Here is a 23,148-nt window from a genome sequence, read left to right on the forward strand (position 1 = left end):
GAGGCAGCTGCCCTTGTCTGCTACACCCTTTTTCCTGCACCACCCCACTCAGTTTCTTCCACGTTCTGGGGTACCTCCCTTCAGTATGGACACTGCCCGTAGAAATGCCCACCTATCTCTCTCAGCTCAAGGCATAGCACCTATCTTGGAGGTCTGGTCTCTAAATGTCTCTGGCCTCTTCCAGAAAGTCTAAAATTCCTTCTCAATGGGTAGAGCAGCTCACCCGATATTGATAGGACATGAGGACCCAGGGGCAGACCTCATTCCAAAGAGCTTCTGAAAGCTCTTATTCTTGGCATTGCTGGACTCCTTTGGGGAGTGAGTGCCACTTATGGGTATGACTCCTGGGCCTTGGCTCATCCCTTAGGCAGCTCCACCTGATGCAGGGCTCTCTCAGGCCAAGCCACCAGGAGGCTGTGTCCACCTTGGGGAGTACATTCTTCCAGTGCCACCTTGGGCATGGCTGGCAGTGCCTGCTTTGGACTAGGCCATCTGGCATCCTCCAGCAGCACCCTATGTCTGTCTCTGCAGAGCCACCCTGGGACGATGTGGCCCGCGAGGCTCAGTTGTCCTCTCTGGACAGCACTGCCCTGGGCAGCACCCTCTTGGACACAGCCAGCAGAGTCCACCAGTGCCTGCCGCGGACAGAGCCTGTTCTATACATTCAGCATGACCCCGGGGCCTGCCCTGGGCACGCTCAGCAGCCCCCAATGCCCAGTGCAGACAGGACCTCCAGGCAGGGCCTCTCGGACCCGGACCGAGGCCTCCAGGGCAGCTCCCGGTGCCCGCCTGGCCCGCTCTGGAGGAGCGCCCAGGCGCTGCCAGGAAGGCCGGCCGTTTATCCCCGGAGCCGCCAGCAGGGAGCTCCCTTTCGGCTCGGCTCGTGCGGCCGCGGGGGGCGGCGCTGCGCTGCGCCGTGCTGCGCTCCTGCCCGGACCGGGCCGGGGCCGCTGGATGCCGCGTCTCCTCTCCTGCTGCCTGCCGGGCGGGCTCCGGCGGCCGGTGAGTGCGGGGCGGCGGAGGTGGCCGCTCTTTAGCGGGCCGGGCCCGGCGTGGGGGTAGGGGGGCGGCGGGGCGGGCTCGGGCCGGGAAGGCGGGCGGGCGGCGGGGCCCGCCGGCTCCTCCTCCTCCCCTGTCCCCTGGAAGCGGCGGCCCGGACTCCCGGCTCCGGTCCCTAGTCGTGCCGCGCAGCTCGGCGCCAGGGACGCGGGGCCGACCGGGAGGGGGGCGGGAGGGCGAGCTCCGGCCCCTTTTGCCATCTCGAGGGGCGCGGGGAGGCCGGACAGGGTGGCCAGTTTGGGGGGGGGGCGGTTCGGGGCTCGGGGGAGCCCAGGTGGCCCCGAGCTGCGGAGTGGAGGCTGCAGCCCGGGGGGTAGGGGGCTTCTCGAGGCCAGGCCCAGGCCCCCCAGACAGACTGACGGACCGAGGCTCTGAGGAAGGCAGCGGGGAAGGCGAGCACCTCCACTGAGCCCTTTATCCCTCCCAGCGGCCTTCACCCTTTCACTGCCAGGCCGACACCGGACTCCTCTCAAAGGAGCAGCTGCCAGACAGCTGGCAAAACAATGGAGACCCTGCTTCCCTGGGCCCCCTACCCTTGGGACAGAAGACGGGGGCGGGTGGGTGAACGATAGGCTTTGGGGATTAGGGCGTGCCAGCTGTCCCCTGCGAATGGCTGCTCACCTCACCTCTCCCTGCCAAGGGGTGGGGTGCGTGTGGGAAGGTTGGACTGCCTGCCCCAGGCCTCTGGGAGAGACTGCCCTCATGCCCCGCCCTGCGAACCTGTCATGCCAGTTGCTTCGCCAATGAGAAGGGGAGATGGTAAGGTTCGCTGCCCCCCACCCCCTTGTTGGGGGTGCCGCTGGTACCAAGCCTGGTGAGGAGTGGGTCCTGTTCCTGGCTGAGATAAGGCCTGCAGGGGCACACCGCACACTGGAGCTTTGTTTGGGGGTAGGGGTGCAGTGGGGGATGGGGGTGTCACCCTGTTGCAAGGCACGTGTGTCCTGCTGATTAGTTGGAAAGGCTGCCGGCCAGAATGAGCTGACGGGGAGGGTGAGGATGGGGGAGGCTGCCAGTTCGTTTTTTAAGCGGTACTCCTTTTGCCTGGTCCCTTGGCCAATGGGGCATGTGTTTGGCAGTGTCCTTATGGTTTGTGTTTGTGTAGGGAGGCCTGCGATGGTGCTTCCTGGGAAGAGCTTTCCTGCCTAGGGCCTTCCTGCCCTCAGATGGTCCCCCCAAATTATGGAATTGGATTCCCTGCCCTCTTCACCTTGCCAATGATTTATGTAGGTTCGTTTTGTCTTTTGGAGTGCCTAGCATGTCTGTGGCTGAGGAGGCCTAGTAAATTCCCCTATGAAGAGCGAACAGTGCCGAGTGTGTATGCACTGCGGCCATGCTGGAAGGGACGGAAGGTTGTCCAGGTGATTAAGAGCAAGAACACCTTAGCAAGACATTGAACCTAGAGGTTCAAGCTGCCTTTCCATGTGCTTACCAGGTCTGGAGCCCTTTTCTTGGGCAGGTTGGTATCCTGTTGTCATGGCAATGGAGTTGGCCTTGCCTCATGTTCCCCACCCTATTAACTCAGGGGCTACTTTCTAGTTGGAGATATTGAAAGTTGCTCTCTTGAGGTCTCTGGTTTCCGGACAGACCTCACTGGCTCTTTGTCAGTGGCCTGCCGCCTCCCCAGCTTCCCCTCTGTCCTTTTGTGATGAGGACTTTCCAGGAAACATCCTCCTGGTTGCTGGACATGACTGGTTATATATAACTTCGGGTGGAGGTGTGCTTCTACATTTGGGGTTGGGAATATTGGAGATGGGGCCTCAATTCCAGGAAGATGATGGGGGAATCTATTGTGTTGGGGGGTTAGGGGAATGAGAAGTGTCACAGGTGGGAGTGGAGGGTGGGTGAGGAAGGGGTAGAATGCTGATGGTCACTTCCTGTGGGAGCTTTGAGCTTTGAACAGTTGATGACCTGGCACCTGGCAGCTCTGAATATCTAGTTTGTTTACTCCTGTCTCCTGGCCTGGCTCAGGTGCCAGGGTGTGTGCCCGAGGGCTTCCTCTCATGATCCAGGCTCTCCTTAGAAACCTTCAGGTGGATTGTGCCCTTCCTGACTCCTGCCTGGTCCCTCAACCTCACTGCCTGGCAGTCTGGACAGCCAGCCTGTTGCCTGGAGCCCGCTTCACTGGCCTAGCTTGAGGCTGCTCATTGAGGGGTGCATGTGTCTTCAGAAGCTGGGCCTGAAAACTCCAGGGTCCCCCAGTGGCAGGTACCTGAAGGTGGACTGGGAGGGGCAGAAGTGGGGCTTGTGTGAAAGGGAGAATCCACCCTCTTGGGTGGAGCAGGGAGTTGTTGGAACTCAGGAAGGCTTGATCCAGACTTGCTGTGTCACAGGTCTCCAGGGCAGCAGGGCTGTTCTTACTCCTTCTCAACCAGAGGTCTGTCCCCAGCCAGACCTCCCTCACCTGGAGTGGATACCACAGACTGGAGCCAGAGCATCCACGTGAGCAGGGTCCTGTTGGTGGCCCTGAGCCCCAGGCCTTGTCCTAGGCCTCTCCTGGGTGTGGTGGGTGAAGCTGAGGGGCTCTGGCCTGATATAGTTTAAAGGTTTGAGGGGTTGGGAGGGCCCAGCCCACCCTGTGCTATGATTAACAGGTTTCCCCAGGACTTGGGTTGGGGGCTTGATGGAGCTTTTAAGTTCTGCTTTGGGTCAGGCCCCGGGGTTCTTTAAGATCTTCTCACTGCACCTCACCCCCCATTACCATTTTCTGAGGCAGCCTGAATTAGAGGGTGGGGTGGTGCAGTAGTGGGAACTGGATTGGCAAGGGTGGGGAGCAGACTTGGAAACCCCCGCACCCTCCGCCCCTCACTTTCCTGCCCTTTCTCTTGAGGTAGGAATTGTGTGACTTGTAAATTATCCACATTCCCTTGACATTTCAAATAGTTTACAGTCAGGCAGCAGTTTAAATTGTGGACTGATGATTTTACAGGGCCCAGGGCCCTTTCTCGCAGCCAGGTACTTTATAGTCACTTACAAGGAATTATTTTTGTTATTCTCTAGTATTCAGAGATGTTGGATAATGGGCTGTAGGTCACACAGCAAATCAGAGGGAGAGCGGGATTAGAACCTCAAGTTTGTGGTTGAGCAGAATACCTCTTCAGCGAAGGCCAAGTCTGAAGTCTCAGGACCATGGAGATTTTAGAGTTGAAATAGCTGAGGTCTAGAGAGAGGACAGGACTTGCTCAAGGTCACACAGGAGGTGGGGTGTTGGGGTGTTAGCTGAGCTAAGCGCCCAGCGGGCTGTGGCAGGCCCCGCGGGGGGCCAAGGAGGTGCATCTGGAAGAGCCGCCGGGGACCTGGCCGGGCTGCTGGCACGTCTCCCACTCTCGTTTCTCCCGGGGCCTGCGGGATTGTTGCGTTCCAGGGGAGACGGTATCGCAGCGGAGGCGCCGCGGGGCTGTGTCTGCGCCGGCCCGGCTGCCTGGAGGTGCCGAGGGCCGAGGGTTCCCGGCGCTGCGGCGGGCAGGGCAGGGAGCCGGCGGCCGGGCGGCCGGGCCGGCTGATGTCATGTGAGAAGCGTGCAGACGGAGTGAGTGAGCACACCTGGAGCCAGAGAAGCTCCATGTGACCTGGCAGTGAGTCATGGGCCGCGGCGGGGCTCAGCAGGACCGCCGGCAAGAAGCTCCACGGCGGCGGCGACAGGCGTCACCCTGCGCTGCCCGGGCCGGGCGAGCCCCCCTGGGCCACTCGTGCAATTCCTCGGTCCGGGCGGGCGCCCCATCAAGGCCTCGGGGCGGTAGGAAACGGCCGCTCAGGGAGGTCAGAGGCCAAGGGAGAGAGGCCGGCTCTCTTGGGAAAGTATTTCCTTTGTATTTATTTATGAGTGTGGTCGAGGGTGGGAGGACTGGCCGTTTTAAGTATACACCCACAGCAGCCAAGTCTGGGCGCCCTTGTCTTGGGATTCTAACGTTATAGTTTCCACTTCCTGGGGTTTCTACTTTGCCAGCTGCAGGGTGACCCATTTAAATCTGTCCCCACTTAAAGCCACAAGACACTAGTGAGATCTATTTTAACCAAGTCCCCCAAGTCACTGAAACATTTTCAAAGCATGAGGTGGCCAGCTTTGAACTTGCCGTTGCAAACCCGTTTACAGCTTTAATGCCAAAGGGATTGCTTATTACTTTGTCACACCTTCCTTTTTTCTTCTTTGATCTTTAAAATCACAAAAGTAACATGCTAAAAAAAGGTTTTATCTGTAGCAAGTCTACGAAGTAGAAAGCTGAAGTGTTACCCCTCTTTGCCACTATTCCACAGAGAAAAATCACTGATATATTTGTGTAATGGATCTTTCCAGACTATTTTTTAAAAGCTTGTTATGAATATTTTATATATTATGTATTTATAGTTTAATACTTATATGTTATATAAATAGAATTTTATGTAAATTTTCTTCCTGTGGGAAATAAAGGGCATGAAGAAAAGTAGAAGAAAAATTATACATAATCCCACTATCTAAAGCCCCCAGGCTTAAGTGTACACACACACACACCCCTACCAGCTAAATATTCTCACTGTCAATAAATTTTAAAATGTAGACAAAACACAAGTCTGCTTTGACCCTTCCAAAATCCTTGTCTCTTCCCCAGAGCATACATTTTTCTATGCATATGCAAATATTATACATAATGTGCATGTATATATATGTACACATATATGTAGTTTAAAAAATTTTAGTAAAAATTGTATACTATCTGGCAACTTTCTTTTTTCACTTAACAATATAGTATAGAATCTTTCCAGGTCAGTATACACAAATCTACCTCATTCTTTTTTTTTTTTTTTAAAAGATTTATTGATTGATTGATTGATTGATTGCTATGTTGGGTCTTCGTTTCTGTGCAAGGGCTTTCTCTAGTTGTGGCAAGCGGGGTCCACTCTTCATCGCGGTGCGCGGGCCTCTCACTATCGCGGCCTCTCTTGTTGCGGAGCACAGGCTCCAGACGCGCAGGCTCAGCAATTGTGGTTCACGGGCCCAGTTGCTCCGCGGCATGTGGGATCTTCCCAGACCAGGGCTCGAACCCGTGTCCCCCACATTAGCAGGCAGATTCTCAACCACTGCGCCACCAGGGAAGCCCTACCTCATTCTTTTAAATAACTGCTAAGTTCTATAATTTAGCCACTCCCCTAGTGATGAACATTTATAGAGACAGAATTTTGCTATTATGAAATAGCAAAGATTAGCCATGTTTATTGTGCTGCAAAGATTAGCTATGTTTATTGTGTGAATATATCTATAGATGTCCTATAAATGGAATGGCCCTGTCAAAGAATATGTACCTTTAAATATTTTCATAGATACCACACACTTGCCCTCCTTTTATCAACTTATATTCCCAGCAACACATTTGGGACACCCTGCTTCTCATCCTCTAATTGATTGATGTTAGCATGGTAGTTTTTACTAAACTGCTAAGTGAACGCAGTATACCTCTGTTTTATTTCACACAGCTGTGACTGTTACTCAGGCTGAATACCTGTTCATGTTTGTTGGCCATTTGTATTTCTGCATCTATGAATTGCCTGTCCTTATCTTGGCAGTAGTTATATGGGGCCTCTGGACTCGAGCCAGTGTGATCCAGCTTGGCTGTGTGCTAACTGGATTGCCTTCACTTCTTTGGGCTTTACTTTCCATATACAAAGTTTCTGTCCAGCATTAAGATTGTATGTCTAGACTTATTTTAGTCATATGTGTGCTGATAGTCATTTGTGTACTTTATTATCCTCTCTACCATCCCATTAAGATGGCATGAATGTGCCTTGCTCCCACTGGGTTCCATTCTTGAGGACTTAGTCTGGTCTAGGCATTATATGAAGGGCATATATACATATTTCATTTAATTCCCATGCCTTATGTGGTAGGTACTATTATTTCCATTTAAAAAAATGGGAAAATAGAGGCACAGAGGCCTTAAGTGACTTGCCCAAGATTGCATCGCTGTTAACCCGAATTTGTTTTCAGCTTTGTTACCTGACATCTGAAGCCTAAACTCTTTCATGGGTTTTATTTATCTTTATATCCCCTGCATTTAGTAGGTGCTTGATAAATACATACTTTTCCCAACATTTTATCACAAGGCTCTGCAAACATTTAGAAAAGTTAGAGTTTTACAGTGAACACCCCATCTCCTAGACTCTACAGTGAACACTTTACTATCCTTGTTTATCACATCTTTATCCCTTGATCCAACCCTCAAGGCATCTTATATTTTTGATGCATCTCAGAGTAAATTGCAGACACCAATATACGTTGCCCCCAATACGTTAGCATACATATCATTAACTAGAGTTCGATATTTGTTTACCGTTCTTTTCTTCTTTTGAGTGAATATTTCATACAATGAAATGCACTAATCTTATGTGCACTATTTGATGACAATTGACAAAATGTATACATCTGTCAACCCAAACCCTTATCAAGATATGTAACATGAACATTACCCTGGAAAGTTCCCTCATGCCCTTTCTCAGGTAATCCCCACTCCCACTTCCCAGAGGTAACCACTGTTGATTTTTTTTCACCATGGGTTACTTTTGCCTATACTAGAAATTCATATAAAAAGTACCATACCAGTATGTCAAAGTCTTCTTTTACAGTCACTTAACAGATGTTTTTGAGATTCATCCCTATTGTGTGTATCAGTAGTAGTTTCCTTTTTATTGCTGAGTAGTATTCCATGATATGAATATGTAAATTGTTTCTCCTGTTGATGAATTGATAGTTGCATACTTGAATTGAAAGGTCCTTGCCCTCAAAATGCTTTCTGTCTTAAAGTAATAAAGCAGCTGAGTTGACTGATTCAGTGGTACTTTGCTTTGATTTGGGGGATAGTAGGGTCAAGATGATTTAGGTACATACCCTAATTTACACACAGACCTTCCCTCCACTTAAAGTTAGGAAAGGCCTCCTGGAGTAGGGTGAGGGGTGAAAGGCAGAGAAGGAGGTCAGAAAAACTGTACGTTTACCTTCAGTGGGGGGGTAAGAGACGAAGGAGAGGCAGGTAGAAACTGCAGCCTGGAATGGGAGTGGGGAGGTAGTGATTGCTGCTGGAGACTTTGGACCTAAGGACAGGAGATGCGGGAAAGTCCAAGGTCCACAGGAAGTTGACAGAGCCCAGGTCTCTGGCGAATTGGGCTCTGAGATGCATAGGAGCAGCTGCAGCTATACTGCAGGTCTGACCCTGGAGGGGGAGTTTGCAGGTAGCTCTAGACATGTGGCACAGGAGAGAACCCAGGCCACAGCCAGGCCTGGCAATTGTAGGGACAACAGTGGGGAAGGGGTACCTTGTGAGCTGTGTAGATAACAGTGGCAGGACAGGGCTGATGAGGGAAGGGCTGAAATGGACCTAGTCTCCAAAGGCCTCAGGGTTGGGATGAGAGGGGTGACTTTGGCAGAAAGTTAATAAATAACCTATGTCCACAAGAGAAATATTTGGAATTTTATAGCTAGAAGAGACCTAGATCATTCAGTCCAACCTTGAGCAAAGTGACAGGCTCAAGGTCCCCTAGCGATTTGTTGGCAGATCCAGGCCTAGATACCAGATCTTCTAACATTTCCTGCCAGCACTATCCCCCTGTGCTGCTGCTGTGACTGTCTGTTGTTTCTGCCTGATGCAATGACAGTGAGGGATAAGCTTTTGCCAAGACAGCCCAAAGATTCTAGAATTCTGGGGGCTGTTTTCCGTTGATACTGCTCAGATGTCTAGTCCCCAGCAAAGAGTCAGCACTGCGTAAGGATTGCAGAGTGAGAATTGGAGACCATAAAAGGTGTCTTGGTGGGATAGCATTGTAGGCGGTTTGGTTCTCTGTGGTGGGGCTGAGGCTGAGATATTGGTTAGTTCCCTCCAAGTCCCCAAGGTGGGTTTCTTTCTTCATTTCCCTCACATGTCCCCCTGGAGCCAACTTCTAAACTAGCCTTTTAAGAGAGTGCAGGTAGTGATGGGTGAGAGGTAAGGTGAGCAGTGACCAACCAAAGATCCTGCATCCTAGCATATGGTAGGTCTGTCCGTACCCCCATCAGCGTTCAGGAGGAGAGGGAGAGACCCCCTATATTAAAGTAGAACCCTGAAGAGAGGATGCCTGTTGCCGGGCACTCCTTCACCCTGAATCAGTCCAGGCTCAGCTAGCCGAGGCTGTCCCTGGCTTTGCACTTCTTGGGCCCTAGATTTCCTGTCTTCCTGCTCCCAGGTACTGTGCTTGGAACATTAAGAACTAAAAAGTTCAGAGAGAACTTTGTTTTACCAGGTAGGAATGGAGGTCAGAGGGGGAGAGGGGTGCCTGCTAGGTCCCCAGGGAGCCAGTGACTGGGCCAGATCTCCCACCTCTTTGGATATGCTCTATAACTCAAGAGTTCTCTAGAACTGCACCGCCTAATCCAATAGCCGCAAGCACAAGGCTGTTGAATACTTGAAATGTGTTTTGTCTGAATTGAGATGTGCTCTAAGTGTTAAATGTGCACTGGATTTCGAAGACTTAATATGGAAAAGAGAATGTAAAATATCTCAATATTTTTTACATAGGTTACATGTTGAGATGACAATATTTTAGATATCTACATTAAATAAAGTATATTGTTTTTTTGTTTTTGCTTTTTTAATAAATTTATTTATTTTATTTATATATTTTTGGCTGTATTGGGTCTCCGTTGCTGTGCGCGGGCTTTTTCTAGTTGTGGCGAGAGGGGGCTTCTCTTCGTTGCGGTGCGCGGGCTTCTCATTGCGGTGGCTTCTCTCGTTGTGGAGCACGGGCTCTAGGCACACGAGCTTCAGTAGTTGTGGCACGTGGGCTCAGTAGTTGTGGCTCGTGGGCTCTAGAGCGCAGTCTCAGGAGTTGTGGCGCACGGGCTTAGTTGCTCCGCGGCATGTGGGATCTTCCCGGACCAGGGCTTGAACCCGTGTCCCCTGCATTGGCAGGCGGATTCTTAACCACTGCGCCACCAGGGAAGCCCAATAAAGTATAATGTTAAAGTTAATTTTAACCGTTTCTTTTTACCTTTTTTAATATGACTGCTAGAAAATTTACAATTCCATATATGACTTGAATTATATTTCTTGTGGACAGCGCTGCTCTAGAAAGGATACTCTGATCTCTCAGGGGCCACATGGGTCAGGGTGCTGGGCAGGGGGAAAGCAGTTAGCCAGTACCCCGGGGCCCTTGGGCGCTTCTGGCCTTGATGCCTTCCTAGGCATTGTACCTGGGTTGGGGGTCCTTCTCAGTAGAATTGGGGGGCCTGGAAGGCCCTGCTTGGTTGTGGCAGTGGGGTACACAGAGAGGAAAGGCCTCTCCAGGGCTTGGCAAGAGCTCGCTGCTGCAAGGGGTAAGCTTGTAGGTCTTGTGTCTAGAACTCAGAGCGGGAGGCCTTCATGGAGAAAGAAAAAAGTACGTTTAATTTCTAATTAGGTGGTACAGCCTCCTTCTTGTTCCCTGCTGGTTAGAACAAGGAAGGCTCTCTCAACTCCACCCCACCAGGTTTTTCTCCATCCTGTCCCCAGATGGGTGTGCCTAGGGGTGGGAGTAGGTTGGCGCCCTAGGCCATAAGCCCTGGAGCTGGGGTTTTCTCTCAGGCTGCCACGACTTTCTTCCTGAGGCTATATTTAGGTGTTGGTCTGGGGAAAAGGATGTGAGTTTTTCAGGATCCTGTTTATCCAGCAGACCCCACGCCCACCCCCACCTTGCAGCTGTCTGTCCTCTATTCAGTCTGGAACTTCCCCTTACCTCCCTCCCTGCTTCACTTTGGGCACCCAGGCCCTAGAAAGAAAACAACATTTGCCGTTGAATCCTGCGGTCACCACCTACTAGCTGTGTGACAACTAACATACACTTAATTTTCTGAGCCCTGTTTTCTCATTTGTAAAGTAGAGATAATGATACCTACCTTGCAGGGATGCTGTGAGGTTCAAATGAGATAGTGTGTGTAAAGTGCCTGGCATTATGCCTGGCGAGTGGCAGTCATTAAATAAGTGTTGGTTCTTTGAGATCTTCTGTCAGGCAGTGGCTAAGGCTGCTGCTCTAGGGATAGCAGGTTTAGGAAAGAGCCCAGTAGCATGTGATGCCTATTGCCTTAATGGACATTGGCTATGGGGAGGTGATGGTGCACAGAGTCCATTTCCTTTTTCCTTCGTGTTTGAATCTTTTTTTTTAATATTTATTTATCTATCTATTTTATTTTTGGCTGTGTTGGGTCTTAGTTGTGTCATGTGGGCTCAGTAGTTGCGGCACACGGGCTTAGTTGCCCTGCAGCACGTGTGATCTTAGTTCACCGACAGAACCCGTGTCCCCTGCATTGGAAGGTGGATTCTATTTTTTTTAATTTTTAAAAAAAATTTATTTATTTTATTTATTTAATTTTGGCTGTGTTGGGTCTTCGTTGCTGTGCGCGGGCTTTTCTTCTCTAGTTGCGGTGAGCACGGGCTACTCTTCGTTGTGGTGCGTGGGCTTCTCATTGCGGTGGCTTCTCTTTTTTTTTTTTTTAATATTTTTATTTACTTATTTGGTTGCACCTGGTCTTAGTTGTGGCAGGCAGGCTCCTTTGTTGCGGCTCGCGCAGTGGCTTCTCTTGTTGCAGAGCATGGGCTCTAGGCGTGCAGGCTTCAGTAGTTGTGGCTCGCGGGCTCTAGAGCGCAGGCTCAGTCGTTGTGGCACACGGGCTTAGTTGCTCCGCGGCATGTGAGATCTTCCCAGACCAGGGCTCGAACCCGTGTCCCCTGCATTGGCAGGTGGATTCTTAACCACTGGACCACCAGGGAAGTCCCTTGCGTTTGAATCTTAAGTCAGGTCCCAAATTGGCTTGATGGCATCCTCTAACCAGGAGGTTAGATCTCCCAGATGCCACCACCATGCACACCTAAATCTGGGTCTTTCAGGGATTACAGGAAACGACAGACTTTGGAGTCTGGGCTTTTATAAACTGATCTAAACCTCGTTTCCGTATTTGTAAAATGGGGGTAATGACAGACCTACCCGTAGCAGTGTTGTGAGGATTACCTTCATTGAGACAGTACTGTTTAAAACAGAACACCTGGCACATAACTGGCACTCAGTGAGGGAAAGCTGTGCTCATTAGTTGGCCATGTCGGGATTGGAGACACAGAAAGAGGCTCTGCTCGAATAACCTTTCTCTCTGTTTCTGTTTGCAGCAGCAAGGTGGGGCACAAAGGCCCTGTGCTGAGCACCCGTAATCCTCTGGGGGTGCCACCCCTAGAAACAGTACCCCACCATGTTTAACCTAATGAAGAAAGACAAGGACAAGGATGGCACGCGGAAGGAGAAGAAGGAGAAAAAGGAGAAGAAGGAGCGGATGTCAGCAGCGGAGCTGCGGAGCCTGGAAGAGATGAGCCTGAGGCGTGGCTTCTTCAACCTGAACCGCTCCTCCAAGCGTGACTCGAAGACACGCTTGGAAATCTCCAACCCCATCCCCATCAAGGTGGCCAGCGGCTCCGACCTGCACCTGACTGACATCGACTCCGACAGCAACAGGGGCAGTGTCATCCTGGACTCGGGCCACCTGAGCACAGCCAGCTCCAGCGATGACCTCAAGGGTGAGGAAGGCAGCTTACGGGGCTCGGTGCTGCAGCGGGCAGCCAAGTTCGGCTCCCTGGCCAAGCAGAACTCGCAGATGATTGTCAAGCGCTTCTCCTTCTCCCAGCGCAGCCGGGATGAGAGCGCCTCAGAAACCTCCACCCCCTCAGAGCACTCTGCCGCCCCGTCTCCACAGGTGGAGGTGAGGACCCTAGAGGGACAGCTGATGCAGCATCCCGGCCCAGGCATCCCTCGACCAGGACCTCGGTCCCGAGCCCCTGAGCTGGTGACTAAAAGGTTCCCGGCTGACCTGCGCTTGCCCCCCGTGGTGCCCCCGCTACCCCCTGCCCTCCGGGAACTGGAACTGCAGCGACGGCCCACGGGGGACTTTGGCTTCTCCCTGCGACGCACAACCATGCTGGATCGGGGCCCCGAGGGTCAGGTCTATCGGAGGGTGGTTCACTTCGCTGAGCCCGGCGCGGGCACCAAGGACCTGGCCCTGGGGCTGGTGCCGGGTGATCGTCTGGTGGAGATTAATGGGCACAACGTGGAGAGCAAGTCCAGGGATGAGATAGTGGAGATGATCCGGCAGTCTGGGGACAGCGTGCGGCTCAAGGTGCAGCCCATCCCGGAGCTCAGCGAGCTGAGTCGGAGCTGGCTGCGGAGCGGCGAGGGACCCCGCAGGGAGCCAGCCCATGTGAGTGTCTGCCTGGGCAGCCGGGGGTAAGCAGGAACTGGGGATGTTGGCATCTCCTGCGACTATACCTGGGTGGATGATTGGGGTACCCAAGAGCTACCGTCAGAGCCTAGCGAGTGTGTGACTGGTGAAGCCGTGCCACTCCTTGGGCTCCGGGACAACTTACCTGGCCTGTGGGGAGGAGTGACCTCAGAAGGTGTGATACACAGCGATACAAGCTTTATGATAGCCTGGTGGGCTAATATGTCCTGAGCCCTCAATTGGGGCATGGGGGCTAACATGTGCCACTTCCAGATATGAGAGACACTCTGGGCTACTACTAGTCCAGACTGGTATCTGGACTAAAATATAGGATTTCCATTATTTAGATATTGGAGGTGAAAAAAGATAAATTATTTTAAATCAGGGCTCACATTTGGTAGCTCCTGGGGAGATGACCTCAGGCCTCCTTTTACCCCTGAGTGACTGAGGAGCTGAATACCAGGTAAGGTTGCAGAGATAATCAGTGGCCAGATCATGGAAGATCTTGTAAATAATGGTAGGAGTTCAGATTTTATCCCAGTGACCATTGTAGGGTGTTCAGCAGGGGAGTGACTGGATCTGATTTATAAAGATCACTCGGGCTCCAAGAGTCTTTATTATCTCTTGGAAGAAGAAAAAGCACGGCCCTGGAAAGGCAAAAGGGATCAAGCCTACAGAGATAGTATGACCTGACTATCCCTGAGATCCCAGCTCTTATCCTGCCCACACAAAACAGCAGTGGAAAGGGGTGACATAGGAGCAGAAGAGATTGAGATTAGGTGTATGAGCAGGTCTCTAAGGGGATGGAGATCTCTAACCCCAGGGGACTTTTGATAGGATGGCTACACATCAGTTTGGAATGTTCTGCCTAGAGACAGTCCAGGAGGGACGAGTTGGCCTCTAGCCATCCCTTTCTCCTGGCTGTGGGTTTTAGGCTCGTTCGGATCTGGTCCCTGCAGCCTGACCACTGCATAGCCTGGCCAGGACCTTTCAGCACTAAGTGACCGGCCAGATGTGTCAAAGTCAGAAGTGGGAGGAAATGCTAAGGAAGCAAGCAGAGTCCTGGTCCTAGCTTTCTCCTGGGGAGGGGAAGTGGAAGCTCAGATGGCTGTTCAGCCTGGCAGCATCTCGGGCCAGGGGGGCCTGGGAGCGGCAGGGTTAGGCTCTGGCAGGAAGCACTGGAGTTGGGTTCCCGACCTTCCTTTACCGTGGGGCTGGTGGAGTCAGGCAGCTTTGCTAGTCAGGAAAGGGTAGTGAGTGGAAGAGGGCCTGTCGTGGAATCCGGGGGAGGACCTGGACTCATTTATTCCGGAAACACACATCAGGCACCTACTATGTGTTAGCCATCAGGCTAGACTGAACTCAGGGAACTGCAACTTAGAGGGAGTATTCTTTATTTCAGAACCAAAAATCATACCATGTTGCCATGTCTGTCTGCTTTCTACCAGGCTAACATTGCTTTTAACAGATGGAACTGTCTTCTTCTTAAAGAATGAATCTCCCCTGGGGGATTGTTGCCAGCTCCCTGTTGAACCACAGCACAGGCCTCTGTGGGGCCCTGGGCCTGGCATCTCAGATGCTGTTTAGTTTTGTCTTTATAGCACAGGGATCAGCCTGGTATCTCATATTTCCCAGCCACTCTCCCTTCCCAGCTAGCTGCTGCTACCTCATCCCTGGGGAAGTGGATGGCTTAGCTTTGGAGGCCCTGGTGGATTCCACATTACAGCAGGTATCCCTGAAATGCTGGCTTGTTCTCGTCCCTGTGGGGCAAACCCAGCTGGTGCCCACAGGACATCTTCGTCCACCTGAGGGATCAGGCAGGGGACGTAGTAGAAAGCCCCGTCCTCAAGAGTCTCCTAGAGCCCTCCGACAGGTTAAGAGAAGCCCTGTATCTTTTCCCACCTGCGTAGGTGGTGGGGACTCAGGCCACAGCAGAGGGGAGTGGAGTGAGCCCAGCATTCCAGCTTCCTGGGACAGACCCCGGAGCTGGTGTGGGAGTGCTGCAGCCTCTTCTGCGGCTCTCATCCTCTATCTCCTCCTCTTCCTCCCACTCCTACTCCTGCTCCTTTTCTTGGCAGCAGTTCTAATCCCAGTTCCATGCCAAGAAAAGAGTCTTCCCACCTCCTCCAGGCTGCTGGGTGGGGTACCCTGACAACTCCAGCCCCACGGGTACAGCTCCTGGCGGCCACCCTGCCCATCAGGCCATCCATCAACTGTGTCCACACGTTGCCTGTCCCCAGGGAGCTCTGAGGGAGCTGGCTAGCCATCTGTTCTCTTTCCGCACACAGATGGGGGCCAGGCCCCATGGCTTTTTCCGTGGCCTCTTCAGAAGGCCCCAGGGAGAGACAGCCCCTTGGGTTTCCTTCTCACATGGTGTGTGTCCAGAATGCTTGGCTCACACCTTCTTCATGTATCCCTGTAGCTGCTAGACAGGGTTCCACTGGGAGCAGGGGTGAGCTACGGTAGTAAGATAGACTTGGGGCCTGATAGGAACCACTCAGCTGGCCTGAGAGAAGCAACTCTTCTGCGTCCTTTCTTCCGCTCACCTATCTATTAAACAAACATTTGTTGAGCACTTTCTGTGTGCTAGGTCCTGGGGTCCAGCAGTGAGCAGCACATAACCCCAGCCCCAAGGAACTCATAGTGTGGTGGGAGGGATGGTCAAGTGGCAGACAAGGACAATGCCATTTGAGAAGCTCAGTGACAGGGGCCAGGACACGGCCCTAGGGAGCACAGAAGAGGGACTCTTAGTACAGCCTTGGGAATGAGTCAGGGAGGACTGACATCTGGGTAGGAGATGAGTGTCAGGGAGGCAAGAGGAGGAGGAGGAAGCCTGTAAGACACATGTCAAGGTCTAGAGGTTGGAGAGAATGACACATCTGGGGAATAAGACTGGGGGATAGTGTGGGGACATTACTGAGAGAAGCAGCAGGAGACGCAAGCAAGCAGGGGCAGGTCATGAAGGCCCTTGTGAGTCACGCTAGGGAATGTGAACTTTAACCCAAGGGCAATGAAGCAATTTAATTAGGGAGTGATGGGAACAGGTTTTCGAAAATCTCTCCGACTGCTTATGGAGAATGCTTTCAGGTGTAGCAAGGATAGCTGTGGGGAGAATAGTGAGGGAGCTGTTGTAATCTCAGTAGGATGGATGGAGGCCTGAACTTGGGTAGAAGCAGTGGAGGTGGAGAGATGTATCAGACGGGAGCAACTGAGGTAGGCTCTGTTGTCTTTTTTTTTTTTTTTTTAATTTTTATTTATTTATTTATTATTTTTGGCTGTGTTGGGTCTTCGTTTCTGTGCGAGGGCTTTCTCTAGTTGCGGCGAGTGGGGGCCACTCTTCATCGCGGTGCGCGGGCCTCTCACTGTCGCGGCCTCTCTTGTTGCGGAGCACAAGCTCCAGACGCGCAGGCTCAGTAGTTGTGGCTCACGGACCCAGTTGCTCCACAGCATGTGGGATCTTCCCAGACCAGGGCTCGAACCCGTGTCCCCTGCATTGGCAGGCAGATTCTCAACCACTGCGCCACCAGGGAAGCCCCGACTGTTGTCTTTTTTATTTCAGTTTTTTTTAAATTAAAATATAGCTGATTTACAATGTTGTGTTACTTTCTGGTGTACAGCAAAGTGATTCAGATTTATATATGTATATAAAATATATATTTTTTTCAGATTCTTTTCCATTATAGTTCATTACAAGATATTGAATATAGTTCCTTGTGCTATATAGTAGGACCTTGTTGTTTATCTATTTTATATATAGTAGTTTGTATCTGCTAATCCCAAACTCCTAATTTATCCTTCTCCCTCCCTTTCTCCTTTGGTAACCATAAGTTTGTTTTCTATGTCTGTGAATCTATTTCTGTTCTTTTTTAAAAATTTATTTATTTATTATTATTATTATTATTATTTTTTGGCTGTGTTGAGTCTTTGTTGCTGCGCACGGGCGTTCTCTAGTTGTGGCGAGTGGGAGCTACTCTTCGTTGCGGTGCGCCGGCTTCTCATTGAGGTGGCTTCTCTTGTGGAGCATGGGCTCTAGGCGCACGGGCTTCAGTAGTTGTGGCACATGGGCTCTGTAGTTGTGGCTCACGGGCTCTACAGCACAGGCTCAGTAGTTGTGGTACATGGCTTAGTTGCTCCGCGGCATGTGGGATCTTCCCGGACCAGGTCTCGAACCCGTGTCCCCTGCATTGGCAGATTCTTAACCACTGTGCCACCAGGGAAGTCCCAGTTTCTGTTCTGTAAATAAGTTCATTTGTATCATTTTTTTATATTCCACATATAAGTGAAAGCATAGGATATTTGTCTTTCTCTGACTTACTTCACTTAGTATGATAATCTCTGGGTCCATCCATGTTGCTGCAAATGGCATTATTTCATTCTTTTTTATGGCTGAGTAATATTCCATTGTGTATATATACCACATCTTCTTTATCCATTCATCTGTCCAGGTCTTGGCTATTGCAAATAGTGCTGCTATGAACATTGGGGTGCATTGTAGTCTTGTTGATTGGTTGGTGTGGGAGAAGGAAGAGAAGAGGGGTCAAGCGTGACTGCCAGGTTTAGGAGAAGATGCTACATTCTTTCTTTGGCTCCTCAGGGAAAATGTTCTAGGGACATCTGTTTTGGGATCAATTACCCTTAAGTTTTCTAAAGGCAAAGAGTTCCTTGAGTTGGCGAGATTGAGGCAGGTGTTGGTAACGATGAGGATCTTAAAACCCCAGTTGGTTCAGAATTCCTTCCTCCAGGTCCATGAGTCTGAGTGGGAAAGTCAATAACCATTAAGAAGGGGTAGAAGCCTGGCCGGGACTAGGACCTGGGAGAGGGGAGAGAGGTCCCTTCTGTTTGTGTCCTCAGTGGGCCCTTCACGGGGGACAAATGTGTTGTCTGGGAATGTAAGATGTTTCTGCTGAGCTCAGAAAAGCCCAGCTGGCTAAACCCTGGCCGATGTGGTTGTCCCTCTGCCACCAAGAGCCAGAGGAGCTGGCCTGCATGGGAGCCGTACCTAGAAAGCACTGCTCCCCTGAGCTTCTGAGGATGTGGTGGGAGGGGAGAGATGGGGGTTTAAAGGAAGGCCTACCACTCCCTCCCAGTCAAGGCTAGTTTCCTGAGCTGTCAGGCATTTGCCCGAGATCCGTGGTACACTTTCTTCTGTTGGATCTTGGGGTTTGTACTCAAAGGCTATAGGGGGCTTCCCTGGTGGCGCAGTGGTTAAGAATCCACCTGCCAATTCAGGGGACATGGTTTCGAGCCCTGGTCCGGGAAGATGCCACATGCCGCGGAGCAACTAAGCCCATGCGCCACGACTACTGAGCCTGCACTCTAGAGCCTGCGAGCCACAACTACTGAAGCCCGCACACCTAGAGCCTGTGCTCCGCACAAGAGAAGCCCCCACTGGACGCAACTAGAGAAAGGCTGCGCCTAGCAACAAAGACCCAACTCAGCCGTAAATAAATAAATAGATAAATAAACAAACAAACAAAGGCTGTAGGGCTGTCAGGTTCCTTAAGAGGTCGTCGTGTCCATCTAAATCACATCCACACTCCAGAATTGGGAAGAGAGCATGTTATAGTGTAAAGAGCATAGACTTTGGAGTCAGAAAGACCTGTGTTTGAGTTTTACTAAAGTTACCAAACTTTGTGAGCCTCAGTTTACTCACTCCCTTAGACACTGAATGAAGTGTGCTTAAGAACCGGCACTGTACCAGGCACAGGGGGATTAAATAAATAAAATATAATCTTTCCTTGAGGAAGCATAGACCTAAGTGAAGAAATGCAACCAAGCACCATAACTGCTATCACAGAAGTCTGCACAGCTATGCAATGGGGTGAGAAGGAGGAAGTGGCCAGTTGTGCTAGTGAGAAAAGGGGTGGCCATTAGGAGAGGCCTCTGAGGCGAAGTGACCCGTGACCTCTATAAACCAGCTATTCTATCCTCCCAGAATTTGAGAGGACTAAATCAGAGAAGGATGCACACCCAACTAACTACAGTTTTCTCTCAGAAAGAGAATAAGATTGGAGCTCAAGGGAGACTTGTTTTTTTAGTCTGTATACCATGCTTTGTGGGCCTTTATTTAAGATAAACATGTTTGTGTATTAGATGATGTCACTTATATAGACTTTAGCCGGTAGTAAATGCTTAGGAAGATTAGTACCTTTCCCTCTGCCCAGTCTCTAATGCCATCCAAGAAAGGTAATTTTGCAGCCTCTTTAATTAATCCGTCCTAGTGCTCTCCCATTCTTGCCCCTGGTGAGGTTTTCTTTCCAACGGGACGCCTAACGCTTTTGTCCAAACTCTTTCTCTGTAGCTCTGTCAAAAACAGCCAGCTGGCAGGAAAGATGGGACGCTGGATGCTCTCTTTCTTTTTCCAGCTTTTTAGAGCCTGGCTTCTCAGGGCTGCAGGCATGGTCATCAGTGGCCTTGCAGGGGACTGGCTGGTCTGGGTTGCCTGCATCTGGGAGAAGGCAGGGGCCCCCTTGCTGCAGTGGAAGGCCATAGTCCCCTGGGCGGAAACGGTATGAGCCTCACCAACCTTGTCCCCAGGGTCCCTGGGTGCTGTCAGGAGTGGGGCCTGCAAGATTCCAAGGGGAGACTTGAAATTGTGCTGCTTCCAGGCCTTGCCAGGCCAGCTCTGGGCAGTGGGCTTCCCACCGGCTTCTGGTGGTGGAGAAGTTGGGTACTGCCTGAGTTCAGGGTCCTAGAATTCTCTGTTCCTAATGTTACTCCGGGAATTTTTTACTTCATTTTGCGCCAAAGCTTCTGGCACCTCTGGTATCAGAGTCTCACCATGTGAGAGCCCTGGTTTGGGGGCTCAGAGTGGAACCCAAACTATGTCCTTTTGGTAATGAGAGGCGGGTGGGTAGGTGTCAAGGGTGTGAGAACTGGTGGGTGAAAGGTCTTTGGGAGCATTTTGGGGGGTTGTCTGTCCTGGATTAGTGGGGTACATGGGACCAGCAAAATAGTGTGGTAGACTAGGTCACTTCTATTCTGCTAGGTCTCCCTTTTGTCTTCAGAGGACCATTCTGCTTTTTTCCCAGTGAGATGCTAGATGAACTACAGTCCCAGAGTGCCCTGGCCACCCAGCCCGTGGGTGGTGGGCACAGTGCCCAGGCCACACTGGACTGGGTGTGGGTACATGTCATGGTCATCGGTTGTTTGTGCAGGCACAGCTTGGAGTCCTGGTGCAGGGCAGAGCGTTGATTGAGGTAGCCTGCTCCGGCCCCTTCCAGCCCTGGCCAGAACTCCTCTGGCCCATCCTGACTCTCCCTGGCCACCTTGTCCTCCTCTCCCTTCTAATCTCTCTTATTTACATTGAAGTGGTTCTGGAAAATACCAGATATGCAAACACCCAGACTGGGGGTGGGTGAGGAGTGGGGTGAAGGGGGGCGTGTGTGGCGGGTGGGAACACAAGTATTTTAAAAATGCTGCAAATCTCTACAGCATTTCCCAGAAACCACAAGCACGCGTTCTGCCTGCCAGCAGGGCTCCCGCCACCCCGCTACACTAAGCTGCTGGATTCTCCTCACTGGAGCCTGGGGTGGAGAGCAGCATCGTGGGGCGGGGACCGGTGACCAGTTGGGGTGAGGGCTCCCCTGCTGCCTGGGCAGGCTGCCTGGCGCCTCCTTTGTCCGTCCGGGCAGCGGGTACGGATGTGCCCCAGGCATCTGCAGCACTGTGGGCGCCCACCGTGCCAGACAGGCACTGCCAAGGAGTGGAGTCTTCATGGCCCCCCACCTCTTGCTGTGCAGTTTGGGGGGCGCCCAGCCAACCCTAGAGTCCCGCGTGGTGCTTGGCAGCAGCTTCCGTTCTGTGAAATACAGGGGACAGTGTCAGCAAAGCTTATTTTTTCAGTTGTTGGCTCTAGTTTGGTTGGGAAACTATTTCCTTAGGCCTGGGTCACCACTCTGGCTCCCTTAATCTCCCGCCATATGTTCTTCAGAATCAGGGCATGGCTTTCTGCCCCGGCCTGGCTCAGCCCGGCCACTTTGCACAAACTCTGGGGCAGGGAAGAACGTGGGGTGTTTGCCCAGTGTTCTGTATGCACCCAGTACAGTGCGTAGCATGTACGTGCTCCCTAAGTGGTATTTAATTGATCTGGTAAAGATTCAGCCGAACAGAAATGCCTTGAGGGAAGGGCATGAAAAATAGGAGCAAGAACAAAGATCATGGCTAGCGTTCACTCTGCTTTCATCAGACACTGTTCTAGATGTTTCACACATATTAACTCATTAAATTTTCCCAGCAACCCTTTGAAGTAGGTATTATAATAATCTCTGTTTGGCAGATGAGGAAACTGGTTTACAGAGAGGTTAAGGTTAAGGTTAAGTTGCCTACGGTTTCACGGTTATTAAGTGACTGGTCAGGATTTGAACTCAAGGTATCAGCTTCCTGCCCTTCACTATGGATAGGAGAGATAGATATCTATATATCCATATAGATAGCTATATAGGGCAGGGGAAGGCAGTCTCTGGATATCCTTATACGTCCACTGCCCAGCCCAGGCCTGGGCCTTCTGGTTCCCGCTGCCCTGTCACTAGAAGCCTCTTCTCCAGAAGGAAAGGGGAAGCAGCAGTGACTGGCCCCTTGCGCTCTGTGGATGGCATGCTGCAGAAGGGTGTGACTGTTGCTCTCAGTCTCTCCAGAGGATTAGCCAGAGGAAGTGAGCCCAAGTGGCAGCAGGCAGGATGTAATCTTGTGGGAGCTGGGAGAGGTACTGGAAAGGCGGCTGAGGGAAGCCGCAGGAAGACAAGTGGCATCTGTCTTGTCAGCCTTCGGGTGTGGTCCCCCGAGGTGGGGGAGGGTTGTGCTTTTGCCCCTCGTCCATCTCCCCTGCTAGATCCTGGAGGCCAGGCACGTTGCCCCCTCACCTTTTTGGCCCTTACTGACATGCTGGTACTGACCTCTGTAGCATTTGGAGTAGCAAGATCCCCGGAATGTCCCCTCTGACCAAGAACATGTCCTCTTCTGTTGCACAGGGGTGAATGTGTTCTCTCCTAGTGGGCACTGTGGGACGAGGGTGAGGAGCACGGCCTGGCAGAGTGCCTGGCAGGTGGTGGGTGTGCAACGCAGAGTTCTCACTGGCTTCTACCATCAAGTCTCTGCTGTTCCTTTTGTCTGTCATGCTTTTCCCTGCCCACTCTCATGTCCTCATACATACGGGCCCCGGTTTGAATATCGTTTCCTGAGGGAAGCCTTCCCTGGTCCTCTCAGACCATGTCAGGTCTGCACCTCCTCCTTCTCCTTTATAGCTTTCATCAAGACTGTAATTAATTCGTTACCTTCTTATTTCTGCCGTACTGGAGCACCTGAGAGCAGTGGATATTTGTTGAAGGAAAGAAAATGGTTCTCTAGTCAGGAACTGGTTTCCCATTCTCTGTGTCCGGGTTCCCTTGTTTAGCTCAGTTTGGGTTCCTAGAACCCTCCCCACTGACTATCCTTGGTGACTTGTCTGCAGTGTGTTAGGACTTTGTTTCTTGTGTGCCTGGACCCTCGGCATCCCTCACACGAGTGGAGGGGAGATGGGCTCTAGACAGCCAGGAGCAGGGGCCTGGGGAGGAGGGTCCCTGGGACAGCCTGCCAAAGAAGGCACCAGGCATGGGTGAGAAGCAGATTCAGGGTCACATGGGGTCACACAGTGTCCGGCCCAGGGGACCTTGGAGGAATGTGCCTGTCTTACTGGCTGCAGGTCTCTGAGGGGGTGGAATGTGGCCTGACAGGGCTCAGGGCGCCTTCTTTCCTTCTGCTTTCCCTGGGCTGCCTGTGTGCTGGAATGTCGGCAGGCTGGGAATTTTCACAGCAAGGATTTTTCCCAGTCAGAGCGACAGATTCCAGCTGGAGCCTGGGGACAGCTCCCGCAGGGGCAGGGG

At 51.7% G+C, this 23,148-nt stretch overlaps 1 protein-coding gene across 15 annotated transcripts in view; it reads left to right on the top strand.

The window, feature by feature from the left end:
- Nucleotides 1-880: 880 nt before the first annotated feature.
- The window catches only part of MYO18A (myosin XVIIIA), a 95,519-nt gene continuing 73,251 nt past the window's right edge, over nucleotides 881-23,148 (top strand). For 3 of the 15 annotated variants that reach the window (XM_057537025.1, XM_057537028.1, XM_057537029.1), the window contains exons 1-2: nucleotides 1,663-1,818; nucleotides 12,189-13,267. In XM_057537025.1, coding sequence (XP_057393008.1) covers nucleotides 12,269-13,267 — 999 coding nt within the window. In that variant the 5' untranslated portion in view covers nucleotides 1,663-1,818; nucleotides 12,189-12,268. Of the gene's footprint in view, nucleotides 1,003-1,420; nucleotides 1,819-12,188; nucleotides 13,268-23,148 lie in introns of those variants that run through there. The other 12 variants (XM_057537034.1, XM_057537035.1, XM_057537036.1 and 9 more) reach the window with 10 other exon arrangements.

The sequence above is a fragment of the Balaenoptera acutorostrata genome, chromosome 20 (genome assembly GCF_949987535.1).
Source record: "Balaenoptera acutorostrata chromosome 20, mBalAcu1.1, whole genome shotgun sequence".
Taxonomy (NCBI): Eukaryota; Metazoa; Chordata; class Mammalia; order Artiodactyla; family Balaenopteridae; genus Balaenoptera; species Balaenoptera acutorostrata.